The sequence below is a fragment of the Typopeltis vanoorti genome, unplaced genomic scaffold (assembly GCF_054136105.1).
Source record: "Typopeltis vanoorti isolate ZY-2024b unplaced genomic scaffold, IOZ_Tvanoo_1.0 HiC_scaffold_490, whole genome shotgun sequence".
NCBI classification, from domain to species: domain Eukaryota; kingdom Metazoa; phylum Arthropoda; class Arachnida; order Uropygi; family Thelyphonidae; genus Typopeltis; species Typopeltis vanoorti.
In genome coordinates, this window is record NW_028328117.1 from 62,834 (window position 1) to 89,577 (window position 26,744).

General features: G+C 35.1%; 1 protein-coding gene across 1 annotated transcript; it reads right to left on the bottom strand.

The window, feature by feature from the left end:
- Nucleotides 1-408: 408 nt before the first annotated feature.
- LOC150092134 (nicotinamide N-methyltransferase-like) lies at nucleotides 409-20,984 on the bottom strand (the record flags this gene model as incomplete). Its single annotated transcript, XM_090415279.1, has 4 exons — nucleotides 409-841; nucleotides 1,430-1,637; nucleotides 5,215-5,385; nucleotides 20,671-20,984. Coding segments are annotated over 4 exons (1,126 nt in total), but the record flags the coding sequence as incomplete, so codon positions are not given.
- Nucleotides 20,985-26,744: the final 5,760 nt, after the last annotated feature.

The following is a 26,744-nucleotide window of genomic DNA, read 5'->3' on the forward strand; positions in this document are numbered from 1 at the left end:
GTTGTCTGGAGTGATAAGTCCCATTTGATGCTGCACCACGATAATTGTCTGGTTCGCATTTGGCATAAGTCCTATCTCCTGGTTTCTCAGTTGTGGTTCAACAGTCCAGTGAAGGTGGTGTTATGATCTTGGGAGCTTTTTCCTGGTACGCCCTAATTCCGTTGGTTATCATCTTACAAACACTAAATGGGGAACGCTACAAAGACCTCACTTGGACAATTATGTTTAGGTCTGTACTCCTTGTTTCCATAATGATTTTAATACAGTTGACATTTTGCAATTGAATTAGAAAAAGTTTATTTCAATTTTTAAAAAATAAAACGTGTATTTGCATCATAGTAATCCTATGAATGAAACATGATGTGTAGTTAATGCATTTGCTTAATTTTTGAAAAATAAACGCATTTATTACAATTTCTCTGCAATAAGGAAATATAATATTCTATCATCGCCCATTAAAACATTGTATTCAGGCTCAGCTTTAATCTTCCACGAAAGTTTACCAAATCCGGCGGTGGAAATTGCCTTCTCAACGTTTACCTGATCAAGAGCTAGAGCATGCATTTTGGTGTCTCCAACTGCCCACCATGTGGCACCGAAAACTCCCATCAGAAGGAGGCCACCTCCTTGACGAAGAACAGAAACAATATTCTTTATTGCTTTTCCAAATGTTTCCCAGTCCGGACATGCGGCTTCTAGACAGAGGGAAGAAAGGATGAGGTCGTACTGCTGGGTGTACTCTGGTGGCAACATCTGATCTGCGGTCACATCGCAAAACACAACTGCCTTCAAATTGCTTCTTAGACGGGTTTCAATAACCTTCTTTCCTTGGTCCAAATCTCTGGAAAATGGAAATAAGAAAGAAATAAATGTTTGACCATTTGAATCAATTAAACAACTTCTTTGTCAAAATGACTAAAATAACAGCGGAACTCATATAGTCAGCTTTAAAAAAAACACACTGACCTTCCGGTCAAAGTCGTGAGTCCTGATGACAATAGGTCTTTAGTTATTAATTGCGCGCTAACTGAACCACCAGAGCTTTTTGTTTCTGCTGTAGTGACAATACAAGATTTACAGGCTCTCATTGAGATTTTCCGAAGTATATGCTGTTATATGCTGTGTCACCTGGTTGAATCTGCTGCTGAAGATATGAGAATAAATATTTATTTTATGAATGTTTGGGATCAATATTTTATCGTAATCTTTAACTGTGATCGTTTGCATTTAAGTGGATGATGTGTTTGAGATTTCGAGCATCTATTCATGAAATACATAGCAAATGTACTGGCTAAAATACATTTTGGGATAGCAGAAGATATTGATTATCCAAAAATAGTAATAAGTCAATATATATGGAATATCGTAAATAATAAAAAATAAAAATAACGAACTGAATAAGTAATACGTGGAATGAATATTAACTCACGTATAGCCTTCTAGTTCAGCAGCGTATTTGAGAAGGTGCGTGTAGTCCAACATTCCTGGTTGTTTCCGCATCCACAACTCCACGTGTCGTCGATTGGAGTCGGAAAAGTCGCTTGCAACCAGATAAGGGAAGCAAGCACTTGCAATAGCCAACGAATGTATTGTAGGTCCACATCCGACATCCAAACATTTTGATCCCATGAAGCGTCCTAATGGAGAAAGATATTTTAACGAAATTTAGTTTTAATTAATTACATTTTTGTTCACAGTGTTAGAGATCGTCTCTAAAATTTGAATCAATCCATCAAAAAGAAACACTATTGCTCATTATTGAAAATAATATCAGTAATAAGTGCTTCGATACTCAAGCCAATCTCTTTTTTCTTGTAACTTCCTAAATACGCAAACTTACAGGAGATAATAAGTCTCAGCTCTGGGTTAGTCCCGAGGGAGTGGAAAGAGGGGAAAATAATTCCATTGCACAAATTGTCGGTAATTTGCAACAGAAGTCTTGTTCCAAGACTGCTGTTGCAAATTACCAACAGATCTGCATACCAGGAATCGTTGTCAAGGTTTTGGAGATATTAGTCAAGAGCAAATACAGGAATGGATAGATGAAAATGGGATACTGTATGGAGGACATCATGGTTTTGTAAAGAGTAGGTCATGCCTCAGTAACTTGCTCGCGTTTTATAATACAGTGACGCTGAATTGGATAAGGGAAATGGGTTTACAGCGAAACTGCTGGACTTTGCTAAGGCCTTTGACAGGATACCACATGGAATTCTAATCACTAAACTGCAGCACATGGGGATGGATATAGGGTTGATGAGATGGATAGGAGGGTGGCTGATGGAGAGATATCAGAGAGTGGTTTATTCAGGAATCCAAAAGACAGCCTGTGACTAGTGGTGTGGCAGGGTTCTGTTCTTGGACCACTACTATTTAATTTATTCATTTACGATATAGGAAAGGATCTGAGAGGAACTGTTCATTTGTTTGCTGATGATGCAAAGTTAGGAAGAGCAATAGTGAATGCACATGATGTCAAACTTTTGCAAGATGATTTGGATAGATTGGCAGTCTGGGCTAATGAGAATGGAGTCAGTTTAATGTAGCAAATTGTAAGGTTATGCATTTTGGGGTGAAAACATTAGCAGCAGTATATCACATTAGTGGAACTGTACTCCAGGAGGTTGACGAAGCCAGAGATTTGGGTGTGTTAGTGGATAGGGAGTTGAAGTTTAGGGGTACACATAGCAGAAGTGGCTAAATCAGCTCATCAGATCATTTGGTTACTGAAGAATACTTTGATGAGTAGAGATAAGCAAGTTATTGTTCCTCTTTATCGAGCCTTGATAAGACCCCATCTTGACTACTGTGCCCAGATCTGGGCCTCTGGGTTTCTTCTTGATGGGGAGGAGGTAGAGAGGATCCAGAGGCGAGTGACCAAGTTTTATATGGAATGAACTGGTCTATGGAATGAACCTTACGGGAACAGGTTGAAGATCTGTGGGTTACAGAAACTGGTTGATAGGCGGAAAAGGGATTTTGTAAAAACATTCAAATGACTATTTTTATAGATTAATTAGAGGAAATTTTTCAGAACAGGTCTGGTGATGGGAGAACTAGGGACCATCTATGGAAACTGAGCAAGAGTTTAGTTAGCAAGGGTGCTAGAACTAGGTGTCTTATTTGGAGAGTGGTGAATGAGTGGAATAAGCTGCCAGAGTTTGTTGTGGTTGCCATGACTGCAAATGAGTTCAAAGCAAAGTATGATAGATACTACGAATGATGTTTAGGACCTCCCTCGATGAGTCTAAGGACTCCTTGGAGTTGCTGTAATAATAATAATAATAATAATAATAATAATAATAACATATGAAGGAGAGAGATATCACCTACTGACTCCTATACTCATCGTTGCTTGCGCCATAATTCCAATCAATCTTCAATACTCATTACTTGACTCACTTTGTTTTTCAGATATGACATATGAGATAAATAAAAAAAATTCTAAAAAATTCTTTTTAATAGGATGTTTACTAATTTTCTATAGGGAAAGCTGTGGATGTATTAACTTCCACTCATATGCTAGTTCTTTAAAAATATCTTAAAATAAATAAATAAATATTATAATTTGAGACAAGTTTTAGACAAAGAAGGCGGATGATAAAAATCCAAATAAAATGGAAGGATAATGATATTCCGATATTATAAAAATGTACAAACTACTCTAGTATGTGTCAATCAATTTGTCAGCTGTTTCTGACAGGTGCACTCCAATTTGACTGGACACTCTGCAGCCGCAGTTCTCCTTAATTTGTCCAACCGAATCGAATCTCTCTTATCGTAGGGAAATTCACGAGGTCGGATAGCATCACTCAAGATATGATAATTTCTAAACTAGAAATACTTATTGCATGGATTTTCACTTCGTTACAAAGTAATTATATTTGACAACAAAGTACACTCTTGTTGAATCCTTTTTTGCTTAACGTTGAATCCAACGTCATTTGCTCAAACGTGAGCAAATAGCGTTGTGTGTGTGTGTGTGCAGTACACTATCTGATCAAAAAAATATGCGAATACCTGCTCATTCTAACTCTCATTCTAATATGGAAGCCATTAACATGGCGCTAATAAGTCTTTCCTTTTGCTGCAATATTAGCCTTCAATCTTCCAGTAATGATTTCCAGTATTTTGCTATATTTCTCAGGTAATTCCCATTCTTCTAGCTGTTCGGCCTGGCTCTCAATCGGCGTTCTAAGTTGTTGGATTGCGCCAGGGTTCTTACCGGCTAGTTAAGTTCTTCGATACCCATTTCAAAAACTTTACCGTCACAGACCTCGTTTTGTGTATAGAAAAATTGTCCGTCACCGAAAACGCCTCCACCGGAAATGGCCTTCACCAAACTTTTAGTTCCATAACACTACAGTCTTATCAGAATGGCGCAAATCCGTAAAATTTCGGAAGGCCGACACGTCAGTAGAAACAGTGAGATTATGCAAATATTTCGTGATTCAAGCGCTAATTGTCCTCTGCTGGCAGAATTTTGCGCTTTTTGATATTTTTTTTCCGTACATCAAAAACCCAACGTTCCACAACGTACTTACACCAAGTTTGAATGAATTGCGCTCAATACATTTTTCGCTACAGGGCTCTAAACACTCCCTTTAATTATGCCCACCCTTTACCTTCCACAATCATATTCATCTGGTAGTAGTTTGCGTATAAATAATTTAAGGATTGATTATTCTAGCAAAAAGGAATAAAGATTACCACAAATTAATTCAGGAATGTACCTAACATAATTTAATGAAGTTAATGATTGGCATAAATTGTTTAAGACATATCCATGATTTAAAATAAAATGCGAAAACATTGTAAGGCACACAATGATTGTGTTAAGTAGAACAAATTTCTGCAAATTGTCTTTATACACCTAGGAGATATCGCGTAATAAAAACAATATTAATATCAAACTGGCATAAAGTACAGACGCTATTGATTACTATTAATCTTTCTATCAATAGTTTTCCCCTATAGAAATAGTCAATGCCTTTTATTCCCCAATAGAGAAAACGCATCGGGAATATGTTCACTAGTATTTGATTAGAAGCTAGTGTTCTATCTTCTGTTAGTCTAGCATCATGGTTCTAGAAACAATGCAGCAAATGTATACAAGCCTAGACTGTCTAATTTTTAGTGTTAACTGTACAGGGGAAAAAGAACAATATTCCACTTTTAATGATTTGTAACAAGCATAAATAAAATTATACTTACCGCTTCTTAATGTTTCATGAATATTCTCGAGATAAAACCGAGTCACATTTTTATCTAATAAATCATTTACCACTTCAACATATCCTGCTGAGTCGAATGAATTTCCTTCGAAGTATTTTTGCCATTCTTTAAGGACATCTGTGGACATTTTCAGCTGAAAATTCTGTGGAGCTGAAAGAATATTTTATTTTTCAGCTTTTATTCTTTTCATTAATTTGTTATATTTATTAACACGAAAATGATAATAACGTATACATCCAGTATTAGGCTAGTTTATGTTTATGGTTATATTCCAATACAAATGATGTTAAATGTCCATCTTCCAGCTCGGTTAAGTGAGTGATTAGTTAACTGATTCTCTAACAGTCAAGAGTTTCAATTCCAATCTCCGAATGTATTTGAATACCTTATTGGTGGGAGATGAATCTTGATAATAAATACGAGACCATCACCACCATCTCCCTGCTTATGGGAGACCTGTAGTGGTTTGAAAAATATCAGTGCTATTATGTGAATTGTATCCCCCACTTTACTTAATTGTAAATATATTTCGAATATTTAGTATAAGTATTTAGTATATACTAAAACCTCTTAAAGTTTCTGCCTAGTCTCTGAATCGAACCAACCAGTTTAAAACAGCTGTCAGGCCAGTGAAACCTTATCAAATTGGACTAATAGAAAGCGAATATAGAGTTGCTTGGGAGCGCCTATGTCTTCTAAGTAGTCCTCACTAAGACAACTCGTAAATGCGGGAGAGTGTACTCCCGTAAGTTCTCTGGTCAACTTACCTTACGAAACTTTCATAGTTTTTACATTTGGCTTTGAAATAATGCTGGATCTAATTTGTAAAATCATTTTTTGGTAGGGGTCATATGAAGAAAGATATTTATGCGACGTCTTCAAAAACTGACACACTTGAAAGTTTCTTTAAGTTAATATTTAATTAAAAATATCCCTAAATTGAAGTCAAATGGGAACATACTGTATTGTTTTGCTAGATTGAATATGAAGCTGTTATCTATGATTTCGATGCAATCTCTCAAGATGTTTTTGGGGGCTTTTGGGCCATCTCAGCTCCTTTTTCGTTCAGTAAATAATGTCGTTTCGACAAATTTCGTTCGAAGGGATTCTTGATATGCACAGCAAATTGAATTGTCTTTAATAGCGTAAGGATATCATAACATAATAACATAGAAAGTAGAAAGGCAAACATAACTAGTGGATTCGCTTGTCTTTTAAGTTACATTAGTGCCTTCTAAATGGTCCAGCAAGAACCAATATACCAGTTCCCCTTTTCTCAGACAAACGAATCGGAAGCTTTATAAAAAAAAAAAAAAGTAGTCTGTGTGTGTGTGTATGTGTGTGTAATCTAATTAATTTTTTACTATAATTATTATAAACAGTCACCCAGTATTAATGTAATAAATTCTTAATAATAAAAAAATAAACTTAATCCCTTAAGTGCCGATCTTTCTAAGACTGACGTTTAATATTTATCTCAGTTGTATTCTTGCACCTACTTGAAGAATCGGTAATAAATGAAGACGAGAATTATTATTCTTTATTATACATAATTCAAGCACATTCAAAATAAAACGTACCTTGATTCAGATGTGTTCACAAACGTCTCTAAAGTCTTTGAAGGCCACACCACAAATGACATCTCGAAATGTAAGTCTTTAGCTATAACAGACAACACGTGGTTACATTATCAAGGTCAGTGTCGGTGCCAGGTTATTTTGCGCCCTAGGCGAAGTTTACACGTGCGCCCCTTATTTCACAAGTTGGATATTTTTTTTAAATGAAATTTTAAATATAAAAAATAAAAATTATTTTGGCATGCTTTATTAATAATATACAAAGTAATATACAATAAGTATAATATATGAAAATCAAATTTTAATTTTTCTTGCCTTGAAACTGCTAATGAAACACGTCACACGTTCTCTAATTAAATTTTAAATAGTTGAAAGTTCAAATCATTTAGGTAAGGAACAAAAAAGAACCAAGAGTTATATGCTAAAATAGTGTGAGGGATAAGGGAAAAGAATCGATACCTAAATCATATATCACTATTTAATTTTGACATTTTAGTAAAATATGAATAAAGCATAGCTTGAAGTTTTGCACCCCTTCATGGCATGCGCCCTAGGCGGTTGCCTAGTTTGTCTACTTGGTAGCGCCGGGCCTGCTCAAGGTTAATTGCATTTAATGTAGGATTATGTAAGGCCACTTAAAACTCTGAGCGAAAAAAAAATATATTATCTTCTTCTTCTTCTTCTTCTTCCTAACATGGAATATAGGCCATGTGGCCTGTTCCGGTCTCATGCCATCTCTTTCTTGGTCTTCCGATTCTTCTTATTCCACTTATTTTGTATCTGTATAATATTTTTGGTAGTCTGCTGTTGTCCATTCGATTTAAATGTTCTAGCCATTTTTGTTTATACTGTCTTATGTAGTAATTAATTGGTTTGATTTTTAGGGATTGTAAGATTTCTTCATTTGTTTTGTGGTCCCCCTTGGTATATCCAGCTGTTTTTCTGAGGAACTTCATTTCTGCTGTTTGAATTCGTTTTTCATCTTTCCTTTTCATCGTCCATGTTTCGCTTCCGTATAGTAGAGTTGGTTTTGACAAGACATTACATAGTCTGATTCTAGTGTGTTTTTGTACCAGGGATGACTTAAATATACTGTTTATTATGCCATTTACTTTGACAAAGTTTGATATTTTAGTGTCTATGTCTTTTTCTTCTTCGTATGATAGATCACATCCCAAGTATCTGAAAGTGTTTACTTGTTCTAGTATTTTATTATCAATCACTATTTTACTTCTTATTGGGTTTTCTCCTTTGAATGCCATTATTTTTGTTTTTTCTTTGGATATTGTCATATCATATTGCTTTGAGATATCATTTAATGATTTTAATGATCTTTGTAAGTCATCTTCTGATGTAGCTAATACTATTAGATCATCTGCAAATAGTAGTGTATCTATCTTCATTTGCGGGGTCATTTGTATACCAAATGGGTTATGCTGTTTCCAGATTGTTAATATTTCATTTATATATATTGAAAAGCAGAGGTGAGAGGGTACATCCTTGTCGTACTCCTCTTGATATATCTTTCCATTCTGAGGTGTGTTCTAATTTAACTGCTATTTTATTTCCTGTATATATTTCTTGAATAGATTGTAAAAGTTGGTTTGGTATGTTTAAATTGGTTAATATTTTAAACAATTTTTGTCGACTAATTTTGTCAAAAGCTTTTTCATAATCAATAAACGCCACATGTGTTTCTTTTTGAAATTCTCTTCTCTTTTCTGTTAATAATTTTAAAGTAAAAATTGGATCTATGCAGGATCGGCCTTTTCGGAAGCCATTTTGTTCTTCTAGTAATTTGTTTTCTACAATGCTGCTTAGTTTCTCTTTTAATATTCCTGCATATATTTTATATCCTGTATTCAGCAGGCTAATTCCCCTATAATTATTGCAATTGTCTTTATTTCCTTTTTTATAGATTGGGATGACTTTTTTCCAAGAGTTAGGGGTTTTTCCGGACATCCAAACCATATTAAAAAATTTCAAAAGTCTTTCATTAAATTTTTCACCTGCATTTTTGTAGAGTTCTATATTTATATTGTCTTCTCCTGGCGTTTTCCTATTTTTCATCTTCTTTATTATATTTTTCAGTTCTAACATTGTGATATTTTCTATTAGGTCATTCTTTGTCTTATAAAATTTTAATTCATTGTTCTCATCTGTCCAGAGATTTTGGAAATAGGTCACCCATTTTTCTAAATCTATTGTTTGGATTTTTATCTTTTCTTTTATTTCTTTATTCATGTATTTTATTACTTTATAGGTTTTGGGTTGTGGCTTAAATAAATCCTTTTCTAGTTCTGTTACGAAATTGTTCCATCTTTCTCTATGTTTTTTCCTTACTTCTCGTTTTGCAATTGCACTATTTCTTTTATACTCTATTTCTGCTTCTATTGTTTTGGAATTTAGCCATTTCTGGTAACTGTCCTTTTTGGTTTTTATTATATTTTCTATTTCTTTGTTCCAGTCTCGTAGTCCACTTTTTCTAATCCATTTGTGCTTTATTCCTAAGGTTTCTGTTGCTGCTTTTGTGAGAATTTGTTTCAAATTTTCCCATTCATCTTCTATGTCCCTTGATTCATGTGTGGTTTCTGTTTTTAAGTTTGTGGATTTTTGATATTGTAGTCTAACTTGAGGATCCTGTAATGAAGAAATTTTGTAGCTTGGCTGGTAAGAATTTTCAATTCTATGTGTTTCTAGCCACTTTGGTTTAAAACGAATTTTTGCTGATACCATATAATGATCAGAGTTTAATTCAAAGCCTCGATATGCTCTTACGTCTAAAATTAACTCCGCTAATTTAAAATTTGTGATAACGTAGTCGATTACTGATTTATATCCTCTGGCTGACCAAGTATATTTATTATACCTATATATTATACCTATACAATATTTGATAGTCAATTACCCACTCTTTTTAAGTTGGAGGTACTTAAAACACATACCGGCACACATTTTATCTATTCATTTCGACAAATTATGATTATTAAAAGTAAAGAACATATAGAATCATACGCAATATATTGTTCATAATGTTAAAGTAAAACAAATGGGGCATCATTTTTGGTCAAATAGAGTACCACACCCATACACCCACCCACACACACACACACACACACACACAGATTGATTGGAAAGAACTCACCAGACACCATAGCGTGAGAATCAAACAATCATGGCTCTTACCTTAATAAGATATAGGACCTATAGCAAAATATAGCAAAATATAGCAAAATAAGCAATATATAAGCTATAGCAAAATAAGCAAAATATAAAATATATAAATATAGCAAAATATATAAAATATATAAAATATAGCAAAATAAGCAATATATAAGCTATAGCAAGATATAGCAAAATAAAACGTACCTTGATTCAGATGTGTTCACAAACGTCTCTAAAGACTTTGAAGGCCACACCACAAATGACATCTCGAAATGTAAGTCTTTAGCTATAACAGACAACACGTGGTTACATTATCAAGGTCAGTGTCGGTGCCAGGTTATTTTGCGCCCCTTATTTCACAAGTTGGTTATTTTTTTAAATGAAATTTTAAATATAAAAAATAAAAATTATTTTGGCATGCTTTATTAATAATACACAAAGTAATATACAATATGTATAATATATGAAAATCAAATTTTAATTTTTCTTGCCTTGAAACTGATAATGAAACACGTCACACGTTCTCTAATTAAATTTTAAATACTTGAAAGTTCAAATCATTTAGGTAAGGAACAAAAAAGAACCAAGAGTGATATACTAAAATAGTGTGAGGGATAAGGGAAAAGAATCGATACCTAAATCATATATCACTATTTAATTTTGACATTTTAGTAAAATATGAATAAAGCATAGCTTGAAGTTTTGCACCCCTTCATGGCATGTGCCCTAGGCGGTTGCCAAGTTTGTCTACTTGGTAGCGCCGGGCCTGCTCAAGGTTAATTGCATTTAATGTAGGATTATGTAAGGCCACTTAAAACTCTGAGCGAAAAAAAAATATATTATACCTATACAATATTTGATAGTCAATTACCCATTCTTTTTAAATTGGAGGTACTTGAAACACATACCGGCACACATTTTATCTATTCATTTCGAGAAATTATGATTGTTAAAAGTAAAGAACATATAGAATCATACGCAATCTATTGTTCATAATGTTAAAGTAAAACAAATGGGGCATCATTTTTGGTCAGATAGAGTACCACACCCATACACCCACCCACCCCCACACACACACCACTCAGACTGATTGGAAAGAACTCACCAGACACCATAGCGTGAGAATCAAACAATCATGGCTCTTACCTTAATAAGATATAGGACCTAATCCTAAGAGCATACCTTCCACTAGCATACAATAGATAGCAATTGGGATTTTTCCCAATTCTTGCTGTAAGCATGTAACGAGCTCTTGAACTGTTTTGGAGAGGACTCCCATTGACCTCACCCGAAGCTCCAATTCATCCTGCAGATGTTTAATACAGTGGTGATCAAGGCTCTGTGGAAGCCGATCAAGTATTCTGTCGTTAATGTCGACAAACCCCTCAATTCCAGCAACCTTATAGCACGGTGCATTGTCTTGCTAAAAGTGACCAAGGACAGTTTTATTTTGAATGTGCATGAATTATGTATAACAAAAGAAACACCACAATGAGGTCCAAGGTCGAACCAGGAAACACAGGCCCATACCATCACACCCCACGTCCAAATTTCATAATTTGGGTAATACATTCTGGTAAAATACTTTCACCGGGCATCCGCCACGGCCATACGACCATTCGCTCGGCAGAGGGTGTAGGTTGGTCTCTTCATAATACCGCTTTTAAGCTTCCACTTCTGTTGTACCCGCTCTTTGCACCACAGAAGATGATGCTGCTTGTTGGTTCGGGTAATGTGGGATTTATATTTTTTGGTCCTCCCATGGAAACCCATTTTGTGAACCTCGGTTTTGGTCTAGATTCCTGTTGCAATCGACGAAGCGATTTTTACAGATTCTTCTTAGTTCCCTATGGTCACGTTCGGCGAGTGTAGTGGGTCGTCCATTAGAGGCACCACTAGCAGTTGATCCTTGCGCTTTCATCTCAGTATGACATCACTGATTGTTGACCTGGGGAGACCCAATTTGCCAACAAGTTACCGAACTGACAAAACTGCAACATGTGTCTTTTGACAACGCCTCTTTCAAACTCCATCAGTTCCCATGTCGTAGCCATTTCACCAGGACACCATTGCACTGACTTAGGAGCATTATATTCCTCCTATTTTACACCGGTTACGAACACGTGACATAGCACTATACACCTTGTACGTTGATTACTTTCCAAGTATGTATGTATACAACATTAAACCAAGATTGCCCAGATGGGAGGATCGACCGCACTGTCATCATTGCTAAAACGTATTAATAAGAAACCCAGTTACTTGACATTAATAAGTTATTTCAGCTTGAACACGTAAGTAGGATTTGAGCTCAGATATTTTTGATAATGCTGTTTGGTTCTCAGGATGATTTCTTGAATGCAAATCAAACACAGATGAATACATTCACGCATGGAAATGAGGTGGATTTAAGTTAAAGAAAACTGGTTTTGAACTTGACGGAGGGAAAGTACATTTTGAATGTAGCGGTGTTGCTATCAGACCCATAATTATTCAAAGAACTCCCGGTTGTTTTTAATCAGTCCCTATCTACTTTTCAATCTTTTCGTGAGCCTTTCCTCTTCCAAAACATAACCCTGAGACTTTTTGGACTACACGACGACTCATTTGACTACTTGGAAGATTTTAGTTCTTTTCATTTCTCAGCGTTCTCGCTTTTCAAGGATTGTCCTTGGGATGACGTGTCTTTTTACGGAATGACAATGTCTCTACTTCCACATGATCCTCCCTAATTCCCTTTGGGTTGAAGAAAAAGAATACAAATCTTCACTTCCTATAAATATTTCTCACGTTATGTAGATTATATTCTCGAGATTTGTATACTGGTTTTATTGAGACCTAGAGAAAAAGACTACAATATTGTAGCGAGAAATTCTGTCCACTCTGTTACAGAGGACAGTCAGTTTTGGGTTTATTTCAAGCAAAGGGTTCACGTCTCAATGTGCATCCTTAAGTTAGCAAAATACTACGATTATGAGGACAGAACTCTTGGCATGATCGGCATCATCATCATTGGCTTAACAACCCTTTGAGAGTTCTAGCATTCCTCAGAAGAATCTGTCACTCTTTTCCATTTTTTGCCTTACTCATCCAATTACATTCCCCAATAGTTTGGGCATCTGCTGTAACATTATCCTCCCATCTAGTTCATGGTCTTCCTCTAGATCTATTACCTCCCTGGGTTAGAGAGAGAGAGAGAGAGAGAGAGAGAGAGAGAGAGAGAATGACTTTTTTTACTGGTCTTAGGTCTTCCAATCTTATTAAATGTCCAGTCCATTGCAGGCGACCAATTTTATGAATGTAATAATATCTAATTCCCTAAACAAGTCATACAGTTCATTATTATACCTTGTTCCTCTTAGTATTATACAGATCGTTATTTTCCTCCAAAGGAAGCTCGAACTAAATTTGAGTTACATAAGTCTGTTAAAATTTAATGTAAGGAAAAAGTTTAGAAATTTGGAAGAGAACCAATCAGGTCGAAACAGCTGTCAAGTCAGTGAAACCTTATCAAAATGGACTAATAAAAGGCGAATATATAGACCCTTGGGTGGCGCCTATGTCTTCTATTAGTCTTCGCTAAGGCAACTCGTGAATACCAGTGAGTGTATTCCCGTAAGCTTGCTGGTCCAATTATTTTACGAAACTTTCATATTTTCTATATTCGGCTTTGAAATCATGCTGGATCTATATCCACTTTACTTATATAATTAACTCCTTATAATAATTACTTATTTGCATAGCGAATTTTGGTTTAGCAATTTTTTTTTATGTATTATTTTCGGTGATTTTTTCCCACACCAGTATCAGGACATAACAGCAGAAGGACATCGAGTTCAGCAATGGCTTTCTGTGCAACTGTATGCGGATGCCATAAAGTACAGTATTTATCGCCTTTATCAGGGAATTACGAGTATATTTCGTAAAAGGAATTTTATTCATTTCACTGCGACAATTAAATGTTAGTTTTCCTCTTTGTAAATTTTATAAAGAGGAGGAAATTAACTATTTGTCCCAACTCTACACGTTCCATTTTAAGTACATGTTTAAAATGAAATTTTAAGATGATGTGCTTTTTTGTTTCGTAAGACGAAATATTTGTGAAATAAATATTAAAGTGTGAATGTTTAATTAATATCCATGGACTAATGAGTTTCCAGTAGTGAAACACCGTCGATATAATATCCATGAAATCCTTTCAGTCCAAAAGGCATAATTTTGAATAATGTCAGCTTATTCAAGTCATTCTGAAGAAATTCTATATGAGTTTTATTTAATATTGTCCTCCATAACATAGCATCATCAGAAAACAGCTGAATATCACTAATTAAACTCCCTCCAATATTTTTATCATAAAGATTATACATCAGTTTACCAAGAAACCAAGTCATCTCCTAAATCTTTGATTGTACTCCACCATGCACAGTTCTATGATGTTGGCGTGACAATCATGCTCCTATCCATCTCTGTTCAGTTAACTTAATATTATCATGTGATATTCTATCAAAGGTTTAGCAAAATTCAAGAATTAAATAGTATCATCTTTGCCTTTATCCATTACTACCATTACTCTACTTTAAAAACAGTAAATTGCTAAGGCAAGACCTCCCTCTCATGAATAGTGAGAGGTCTATAATTTTCAACCTGTGTTTTGAATTCACCTGTAGGTATTGATATTAGTTTAACTTCCTTCTACACTACTGGGATTCTTCCGGAGATGAGACCTAAAGTAAACACCATAGTCAAAGGTAAAGCCATTTCCCTTTGACCTTCACGCAACACATTTGAAGTTACCCCCTTTAATTGCAAGGAAAAATTCCCATTGAGATTTTGAAATATTGCACCTCCACTTTTTCCACCTCAAAGCTTATATCTATACCTGTCCCATAATGTACTGCTTTACCTACATCACGATGATAAATCTTGGAAAAATGATCACTCATTGTTTGAACATTTTTCTGGATCTGTTACCATCATACTAGCAGAATTCAATCGCAAATACAATAATAATGGCTGTTCATATATTTGTCTCAGCATACAGAGACATCTCTTGAGCATATTAGAAACTAAAGCAAATATGAATGTCGAATTATTAAACTTGTTAGCCAAATTTCTTAATGATGTTAAAAATATCATTAAATTTACAGGTCGTAAACACTTATTAAAGTTGTTTATTTAAATTTTAAAATATCTTCTAATTTTTATCACTATTTAAATAATAAAGAAATCTGTCACAAATGAGAAAAAAAAATTGCAACACGGTGAAGTTTTGAACCCCAACGAAATTTAAATCAATTACTAATCAGTTACATAAAGTTCTTCCACTGTCTTCTTTAAAATATTCCTTTATTATTTTTTTTTCTCCCTCCCGCTTTTCATGGACATTGCGCACATCGGAGATATAAATTGCTGGAACGAAAATTAAAAAATATGACTGCGCCCGTGGTTTCTGCTTAGTAAACCTTATTGAGAAGTAACCACTAGGCTAAGCCTACTACAAATAACGCTTGCTTTATTTCTTACATATAGTTAACAATGCATTTAAGTAATATTTCAGTTTCAATGTTTCGAAAGGAAATTTTCATTTTATTATTCATCTAGAAATTAAAATAAATAAATGCAACATGTTATACAGACTATACAGTGTTATGATAATTCATTTTAACAGTTTTTATAGTGTATTAGATAATAAGGACATCCTAAGTTAACTTTTTTTGTTTTACAGACTAGGTTTTAAAAAGATTTTGATTTTTTAGATGCAAATAATACTTGAGGGTACTTAGGGGTAGTGATTGCGTAATATTAGGAAGTCCATGATTAAAAGGAAAGGAAAATGAACTTAAAGGAAAATGAACTTAAAGATAAATATAAGATTTTAAATAAAAAAGTTAATAGAAGTGCTATGGTGTGAAGAACTGGTATTGTGGACATTTTATCTGGGAGATAAAAAAAAGCTATTAAAGAAATGAAAAATAGAAAGCGACAGGACGTGATGGTATAAAGTAGAGGGTTTATAATCTGACACAACAATAATAGCAAAAATACCAAAGAAAGGAGATTTGGGGCTTAAACCTACCATGTGCCATTAGCAAATTTGCTGCAAAATTACTGTTTGAAGAATCTTTAATATTTTTGATGAGTACATGAAAAGAGATAAGGACCACATTAACACCTTAAGAATAATAAGCGAACAGTCAGGTGAATTTAACTATCCTTTATATTTGCTGTTTATGGATTATGAAAAAGCCATCGATTCCATTGCTATAGATTGTGTGTGGAAAGCACCTCATACCAAAAGAATACCACAGAAGACAACGAACCTCATACAGGAAGGAAATAACAAATTCCAATACCAGGTGTTGCATTATGGATATCTGTATCTGGATTGCGACAAGAATGTCTGCTATCTCCCTTATTATTTATACTGGTGCTAGATCAAGTTCTAGAAGAAACAGCAATGGAACATGGCAAAGGAATGTCATGGAAAATAAATAAAACTTTGGGTGATGTATGCCTAATTGTCCACAGACATGCAGATATCTAAAGCAAATTAACCACATTACAAGAAGAATTACTGAAAGTCTGTTTGAAAATAAATAAAAACAAAATGAAAGAAATGAGAATCAAGGCACCAAGTACGAGAACAACTCAAAATGAAAAAATGGAAACTGTTCCATGTTTTACATATCTCAGCAGTATTTTATCTGCAGATGGAGGAGCAACTAGACGTGTTGATATAAGGATTCAAAAGGCAAGAAGTGTAAATGCTAAACTTAGTAGAGTATGGAAAATGAAAACTATTCACACATACAAAATTAAAAATATTTAATAAATTCATTAAATCAGTTCTTTTATATGGATACGAAAAGTGACTGATTTCAAAGGAAATACAAAGAAAATTACAAACATTCATAAACCGATGTCTGCGGAGCATACTTCGAATTTGGTGACCACAAATGATTACTAACGAAGACCTCTGGATAAGAACAAATCAGCAAAAACTCAGCCTTGAAATCAGAAAACGAAATTTAGATGGACTGGACATACACAAATAGAGCTACGAACATCATCTCAGAAGAACTCTATGATGAAATTACTTATATATTAGAGACATTAATAGAAAATGGCTATCCAAAGACTCTAATCAACAAGATGCTTCATAGAAACCCCCAACAACAACAACAACAACAACAACCTACCATCATTCAATACAGTTCATCCTTAGTTATTCCTTATACAAGTACAGTGTCAGAGAAGATCACAAAACTTTTTAAACCTTTCAACATCAGAGTTGCGTTCAAACCGGTCAAGATTGTCCGTCATGTTTTAAGATCGCGAAAAGCCATTAATCCTTTTTTTCAAATGGGATGTTGTACACGCTTGAGTGTAAAACATCCCATCTGCTTGTGGTCTAAATTATATAGGACAGACGTCCGGAAGCCTCGAAATCCGAAAAAAAGAAATATAAGAGATGTTAATAACAACAGAACAGACAACTCAGGTCTAGCTCATCATTTCGCGATTACAAAGCATACCATTGATTGGGATAGCAGTCCATGCCTTACCTAGAAGATTTCCGTTGTAGAAATTTCAAAGAAGCCGTTTTAGTCCTTTGTTCTGGAGAAAATCTTAACAGAAACCAAGGAATGATAATAGCTGACTTATGGAAAACCTTAATAAGATCACTCAGTCTGCCAGAAGTTAATTTCGCTCAAACCTACAGAACGTGCTCTCATAACAGTGACTAACACAACACGCTCCATGCGTGTAATGCTACGCGTTCTGTTTGAATGTTTAATTTATAGGATAGTGTTACTCCATTTTCTCTGTATTAGCCAATTTGAGTTTTTTCTCTTACCGTTATAAGCCCTTAAAAAGTCGAACAGCTCCGTCGGCGAAATTTGTTGGTATTAGATGTTTATAAATCATGGTCAATTAAGAATCGATATATATTTTAATTTAACATCTCTATTTTTTATTTACACAGACTAGGAAAAATAAAATAAAATGATTGCATCACAACAAACACGCTGAGATTTAATTTATTTGATTTAATTCATTTCATTTCATTTTTAATGAATTTCAGTTTATTCAAACGTATAATACTTCGTACAATTTTCTTTGAAAGAAATATTATTTGCAGTCATTAATTAATGTTTTCATCATATGCATTTTTCTGACATACAGAATAGTTGTCTCCAATGCAAAGATAACTCAGTGTAAAATGATGGTAGGACATGGCAGAATTTCATGCCCGCTGACGCGTCACCCTGATAAACAAGACCCTCTGTTTTTGCTGCCGTCAGAGAACCATCTACTAGAACAAATCCAAGAACATATCCATGTAAGTGTAACGGGAAGACTTTGCTGAGAATATAGCAATAAAATGACAAAGATAATGAAATTAGACAGAAACATGGAAAATATCAACTATAATTTAGAAATGCCGGAATTAGTAAAACTAGTATGGTAGGGTCCGCGCTGTTAGCTGAGGGGCTGCGAGCTTCGCAACCATATGCCTGGGGAAGGAGTGTCCTGGGTTCGATTCTCATCGACGACATGAGGTGCTTACGGATCTTCTTCATCCATAGCCAGGTTAGCCGGTCTTGAGCGTGGACAGCAGGGTTTTTTTCCTCAGTTTATCCTGGGGTTTTTCCTCCCGCAAAGCAGGCAAACTGGACCCGTGAACACACGCTTTGACAGACATGGAATGCTACCGGAAATAAAGAATAACCAACCTATTCCGTGGGATTATCAGTTAAGGAAGCTTATGCGGTAAAAAAATGTAGGACTACGGGAAAGCGTAACTATGATGATGATGATGATGAGTATGGTAGGACGTCAGCTGAATAAATGTACGTGTATGTGGAATAAGAAAAAATTCGTCATCACACTAAATTAGCTGTACGCAAACTCGTGTATACAATTTGTATACAGTTAAGTAGTTATAACCCATCGAGACACTTTTCAAAGCAATTTTAACGTATGAGTCGAAGAGCTGGGTTGGAAATGTAATACTTGATCAAAGACTGGAGACCGCAGATATGCGAGTTCTGAGAAAGATTAGTAGAGTGAACAAACGGGCATCAATGGCATTATCACACTAAAATGAAGGTATTTGGAAAGAACTTGACATTGTTAGCATCCAGGAATGTATTAGCAGAGCTAATCTCAGGTGGTATGGTCACTTAAACAGAATGGGAGAGGAAAGATTAGCGAAACAGGTGTTTGATGCCAAAATGGCAAGAAAGATACCAAGAGGAAACCAAGATATAGGTGGATTGACATGCTACAAAGTGCATTAAAAGATAGAAATATACGATCTCATAATATTGTAATCTTGACAGATAACAGATTAATTTCGAAAAAATTGTTGATCGTAATGGTGTAACTTTTTCAAGTAGTACTATCATGATTATCCTGCACGCTCATGAGAGCAACATCAAGAAATTGATGATGATGATTACTGAACTACTACAATTTCAATTACTTGGGATACGTTCGTTCAGGAAAAAAAGTCTGACTGATTATAAAATACGAGATGAAGCATTGATAAGAGGAAGGCTGAGTGACAGACATTAAAAAAGTGGAACAGGTGTTTGATGCCAAAATCAAACATTGTCATTAACGTATATTGTCATATACGTTAATGACAATGCGATGGATTTGACATGAAACACAGCTATTTTCTGATGCTGCAAAGATAGTCAGGGTAATCAAAAATGCAGCTGATATGCAACAGTTGCAGAATGATTTGAATAAGTTGACTTGCGGACATGTAAAAATGGCTGCCAGTTTTAATGTTAGTAAATGTAAAGTTATATTTTGTTAAGTTATATTAAGTTATATTTAAGTTACATATTGCATATGTAAAATGCTTCATTTTACATGTGCAATATTTTATAAATAACTCCTCCAATTTTAGGGAGTGAATGTAGACATATGGCTATGCTGCTTGGAAGAATTGGGGTTGAAGGCAGGCGTGTATATTTACACCTTATTGAATAAATAGGATGTAAATACACAAGCCTTCCTTCAAACCCCCAATTCTTCCAAACAGCATAGCCATATGTCTACATATGCAACATCATCATCCATAGACTGTTTGTTGGATACATGGTAGCGATCCGATGTCTGGGTAGTTCCGGTCTTTCTGGTTAAATTAAGTGGCATTTAAAGAGTGTTGTGAGATATTCTTTATTCATACAATTATTAACCATTTTGCAAATGAATTAAAACCACGCTACCTACCAGAACGTATATATACGTCCACATTTCCATGAATGCGAAATGCATATTAAAATTGTAATACCATTGATATTACATTGAAATTCATGATGGGTACGAAGCTTTTGAGGATATGTATTTGATCTTTAATGGCCGGTAACGTGGTTAAAGGAAATTTGATTGCAGTTGTAAAAACTGAAATCTGTGCTTGCTCCATTTGTAACCTATCCACATAAAAACACTTTTAGGGGATTCATAAACGTTACCACAGAGACCCTCCGCAACTAGTCTGCATCATAGTAAGCATACGAAAGAAATACAATTGGTAGTCTATTAAGTTGAAAATTTTATTTCCAAATAAAGGACGATTATTACAATTTCTCTGCACCAACGAAAAATAGTTTTCTATATTCTCCTCTTGAAACCTTGTATTCATACTCAACTTTAATCTTCCACGAAAGATTACCAAATCCAGCGTTGGAAATTGCCTTCTCAACGTATTCCTGATCTAGAGCTAGAATAGGCATTTTGGTGTCTCCTACTGCCCACCATGTGGACCATAAAAGTACCATCAGAAGGAGGCCATCTCCTTGACGAAGAACAGAAGCAATATTCTTTATAGCTTTACAAAATGTTTCCCAGTTCAAGACACAGAGAAGAAAGGACGAGGTCGTACTCCTGGGTGTAACATCTGATCGGCAGTCACATGGCAAAATACAACTGCCTTCAAATTGCTTCTTAGACGGGGTTTCAATATCCTTCTTTCCTTGGTTCAAATCTCTGGAAAATGGAAATAAGAAAGAAATAATAGTTTGATATTTTTATTAATTATACAACTTCTCTGTCAAAATTAATAGCAATATCAGAACTGCTAACATAATCCCAGAGTTTTTATTCACACTTGATACAAAAAATTGGGCAAATTTCAGAGGGCGACAACGCAAGTCATCTTGATGCTGTACTGTTTGCAAAGTCATAATATGGCGCCCTTCTCAATGAGTTACAAGGAGTGTTTATCTGAATATAGCAAAGTATTATGAGGTAAACAGTTCCTGAAAACTTTGGTTTTTCTGAAGAAGAATGAAAGCGATACCTAGAATTCGCTATCGATCAAATTCTACGTATCGAGTTGAAACCAATAGATACAACACTTGAACGTTTTCTTCGCAGATGTTAAAGGCGATCTGAGCGCTGCATCGTCGTTAGGATGTTATGCATAAAAGTGTGCAGTTTAAGGCAAATAAGATTAATTTGGAACACAAGCTAAAGCAAAAAAATATAACAAAATCTGTTCACATTTGCACTGCGCATGCAATCGCTGACGACTGTGCATTTGTTGACTAACTTGTTTTCTTTGATGAGGCCATTATCGTGTTTCTAATAAGACAGGCGACTGTTGGATTTAGAGAGGGGCATAGGTGAAACACCTTTAGATAAAAAAAAATTCTTAGTATAGATTATTCGCATTCTAGACTTAATTTGATCTCAATTCTTTCCAACCAGTGGCCATCAACATCTTCATGATTACTAACTGAACTATGTGGACTCATTAAGTTTCGGATTCAAATTTCCCAAATAAATATATACGTTCTATCAGAGTGGCTCGTGCATAGGCACTGCGGAACTGGACTATCCCCAATTTTTCTCGATATATAAATATATTTATTAATTTATTTATATTTGCTGGTAATATTTAATTTTATCATCAACAATCCTATACAATTCTCTGATTTTGTATAAAAAATAATAAAAATCCATCTTGTAGCACTTAGGAGGGCGAAGGACACTAGCAGCACTGTGTTTACCACAGTGTCATATTACTACGCGCTCAAGCATATGCACGTCATAGTCAGGGCCGCGCTGTGCGCTTGTGCCCCGCACAAGGGCGCTTGAAGATGAGGGGCGCCATTTCACCACGGGAAATGCTGTGTAGTTGAATAATTTTCATTATTTTATTTTTTTCTATTTTTTATAAATTTACCTATTATTCTTCTTAACTCCTTAACCGATTATCCCGTATATATACGGGTCGCTGTTGAGGGACCATAGCTAAAAACCCCGTATATATGCGGGGTAAACTATCGGCATTCTTATTGGTGCGTCATGCTGACACGGCTCGACTTTATTGAATAAACATACATTATATATGAGCTATAAAACTCTTTAGACGATCTAGGTTTGTTTACACATGCTTCCTTTAAATTTATTTGCTCTGTTCATGTTTGGTACGAAATCTTAAGTCTCGTAAATGTTGCAAGCAAAATAATGCAGAATCCGACATTTGATATAGGAAAAATTACAGAAAAAGCTTGATATTATGTTATACAAGAATTAAATACTCGCCGAACAGACCAATTATTTTTTTAAATATTATTGGAACTGCAAAATAAGTAGCAAACAATCTTAATATTGATCCTAATTTTCAGGACATTCGCAAAAGAACAAAAACAAAAATGTTGGGTTACGAAGCATCAGATGAGACAACGCATGATCCTAAACAAAATTTTAAAATAAATTTTTGCTTCGCGATTTTAGACACGACAATAACTTCAGTCACGGAAAGATTCATACTCTTAAAACAACATAGCGAGGAGTTAAAAGTTATAAGAGAGATTAGCAAATTAAAAGATTGGAGCGATGAAGATTTAATGAAACATTGTAAAGATTTGCGACAATCAAGATTCCGACAATCGCGATATTGATGGGATGACTTTATTTGAGGAATTAAAAACTTTGCAATGTTTTATTGAAAAAGAGTCGGCTTCTCAGGATGATTTAAATTATATATACGAAAATAAATTAACCGACACGTTTCCGAATACTGCGATTATGCGTATTAGTTAACATTACCAATATCCGTAGCATCAGGGGAAAGAAGTTTTTCAAAACTGAAACTAATAAAAAATTATTTGTGATTAATATTGTCTGGAGAGCGTCTAACGGATTTATCAATTATATCAATTGAAAATAATATTATGGATTCATTAGGCATTAAAGATATTATTGAAATTTTTCTGGGGGCTAAAGCAAGAAGGATAAATATGTAAATTAAATCAACAATTATCCTAATTGTTATATAGTTAAAAGCATATCTCCAAATTATCTTTGCAATTAAAATTTTGAAAATTTTTATTATTAAAAATTCCTTATTAATGAATTTTAGCGATTACAATGTTCTACTACTGTTAAATAAAATTTATTTTTAAGTATGCGTAAAAACTGTTTTCTACTTTTAACAAAGTAAAATTTTTCGCGGAAACTTATTTTATGGAGGCGCTGAAAAAGTTTTGCACAAGGGCGCATCCTATCCACGGCGCGGCACTGGTCATAGTGAGATGCGAGCTATTAGCGTAATGCGGCACTGTCCGTCGCGCAGTTCCACTGTTGTTTATATGCAGTTTGCGCCAGTAGTAGAGTGTTCGTAGTGCTTATCGTGTTTACTCCGTCTCTTTAAATATTTGGACATTACTATTAAAGATATCGCTTATATCCTTCTATTTCAGCAGCATATTTGAGAAAGGGCGTGTAGTCCAACATTCCCGGTTGTTTTCGCATCCACAACTCCACATGTCGTCGATTAGAGTCCGAGAAGTCACTTGCAACCAGATAGCAGATAACACATGAAGCTGAGAGATATCAGCTGCTAACTCCTCTACCCATCGCTGCTTGCACCATAATTCCAACCAATTTCCAATACTCATTACTTGGCTTCCATTTTTTTTTTTTCAGACGTCACAGGTTCTATATGAGATAAATAAAGAAATAAAAAAAATTCTTATTAATAGTATATTTACTCGTTTTCTACATTGAAAGCACTGAGGTGTACTCATCACTCTTATGCTGGTTCTTTAAAAATATAGTAAAATAAATAAATAAATTGTGTTTAAATTAAGGAGATATTAAATCCCACGTTGTTTTTAAACCGAATAAGAAACTCAAAGATCGGAACCAAAGAGTTTCATGCCTAATATAGTAACTATAAAAGCATCGGCGACTACTAGTGTAAGCTAAAGCACAAACCTATCCCAAACTACGTAGTACAAACTAGGGCAACTCGTAGCAAAGGTGAAGAAAGTTCTGATCGCTATACTTAGTATTTCTCATAATACAAAACCCCTCTCCTAAGAGATGTATGATGTTATACATTATGGTGGGAGGTCACTACCCAGACCGGTTTCGATCTTTGTAAAAGTGAAACGGGCTTTAAAAATAAGATGATCCCGAAAGATCGCCTAACTCCGTGTTGTTCCACTCAATGACAGGCTCACCCCGTCACCGAGAAGAACTTCTCAGTATTGGCTCTACCCAGTGGCAAGCTCAACTCACCACCAAGCAGGGCCATAATCTCAGCGGTGGCCCCACTCAGAGACAGGCAATAACCTATCCCCAAGCAGAGCCTCTCAGAGCTAGCCCCCCCCCCCACCGGTTTCGATCTTTATTGAGATCTCATCAGTGAGTAGCTAGACCAAACATAATACCAATGGCATAGCGAAAAGAACTTATATACTTTGCTAATACGAGTTGTCAAAAGGTACACCCATAAATTATTTAAAATAAAGAGCCAATAGGCTTCATTTCGGCGATGTAAACATGATTTAAATTAAGGGGATATTAAATCCCACATTGTTTTAAAACCGAATAAGAAACTCAAAGATTGCAGAGAGTTTCATATTGTACTATAGTACAGTAACTATAAAAGTATCGAAGACTACTAGCGTAAGCTAAAGCACGTAGTCCTAAGCACGTAGTACAAACTAGGGCATCTCGTAGCAAAGGTGGGGAAGGTTGGAAAATACTCACTGATGAGATCTCGATAAAGATCGAAACCGATCTGGGTAGTGACCTCCCACCATAATGTATAACATCATACATCTCCTAGGAGATGGGTTTTACATTATGGAAAATACTAAGAATAGCGATCAGAACTTTCCCCACCTTTGTTACGGGTTGTCCTAGTTTGTACTTGGACGACGTGCTTTAGCTTACGCTAGTCGTCGCCGATACTTTTATACTTACTGTACTATATTCGGCATGAAACTCTTTGATTCCGATCTTTGAGTTTCTTATTCGGTTTTAAAACAATGTGGGATTTAATATCCCCTTAATTTAAATAATGTTTACGTAGCCGAAATGAAGCCTATTGGCTCTTTATTTTAAATAAATAAATAATTTGAGACAAGGAAGGGGAATGATGAAAAAAATCCAAATAAAATAGAAAGCTGTTAATGATATTCTGGTATTCCAGAAATGGGCCAACGATTAATGTATCTGTCAATTGGAGCGTGCCTTGTTTCAACAGGCACGCTCCAGTTGACTCGATCCAATTTGACTCTACACTCTGCAGCCACAATTCTCCTTAATTTGTCCAACCGAAGTGAATTGCTTTTATCGTACAAGAAATTGACGTGGGCGAAGAGCATCACACAAGATACGGTAATATATAAATCAGAAATACTTGTTGAAAGCTTTTTTCATTCGTTACAAAACACATACTATTTGACATCAAATTATGTTACGGGTTAATCCTTAACCCACACATAAGCAGAGCAATTGATTTTAACTCTCATTCTAATATGGAAGGCAGTAACATGGAGTTACTTAATCTGTCTTTTGCCCCGATAACACCTTTCTTTATGGTTCTCTGGTAATATCCATTCTTCTAGAAGAGCATTAGTGAAGTCGTTCTCTGATGTCGGGCAGTTCGACCTGACTCTCAATCGGCGTTTCTAATTCCTCCAACATGTGTTCGATGGATTGCGATAGGGCTTTGTACAGGCGACCTAAATTCTTCAACACACATTTCATCAAACCATTCCTGCAAAGACTTCGCTTTGAGTACGGACAAATTGTCCATTACTGAACTCTTAGATCCATAACACTTCAGTCTTATCAGAATGACGCGAATTCATTTCGGTCTTTGGACGTTAAAAGATGGTAGATGTTTCCAGTCGTATTCTCATTTCCGTGTTATTTTTCCATGATCGCTGGCGATGGCAGTAATTTTCTTGCAATAGTAAAGGTCAATGAAAGAAGACCTCATGGCTAGATGGTCCTCCCTTTATTAAAACCAACTCGTTAATAGAAACTGTGAGTTTATGCACGCGACTGTAGCGCTGATTATCTGCTGGTGGCAGAAATTTGTACTTTTTTTCTGTAACTCAGAAACTGCATGTTCCAGAGTGTACTTACACCAGATTTGGTTGAAGTTCGTCAGATACATTTTTCGCTACAGAGCTCTGAACGCCCCTTTTTAATTACAGCCACCTTGTGCCTTTTCCAGTCATATTCATCTGGTTTCTGCATAAATAATTTAAGAGATTGATTATTCTAGCAAAAATTAACAAACATTACCATAAATTAATTCAGGATAGTGTGTAACATAATGTAGTGAATTTAAATATTGGTATAAATTGTTTAAGACATATTAAGATTTTAAATGAAATTAGCAAATGTAGTAATACTGACAATGGATGTGTGAAGTAGAACGCATTTCTGCGATGGGTCCTTGAATTCTTCGGAGGAACAGCGTAATAACAAAAA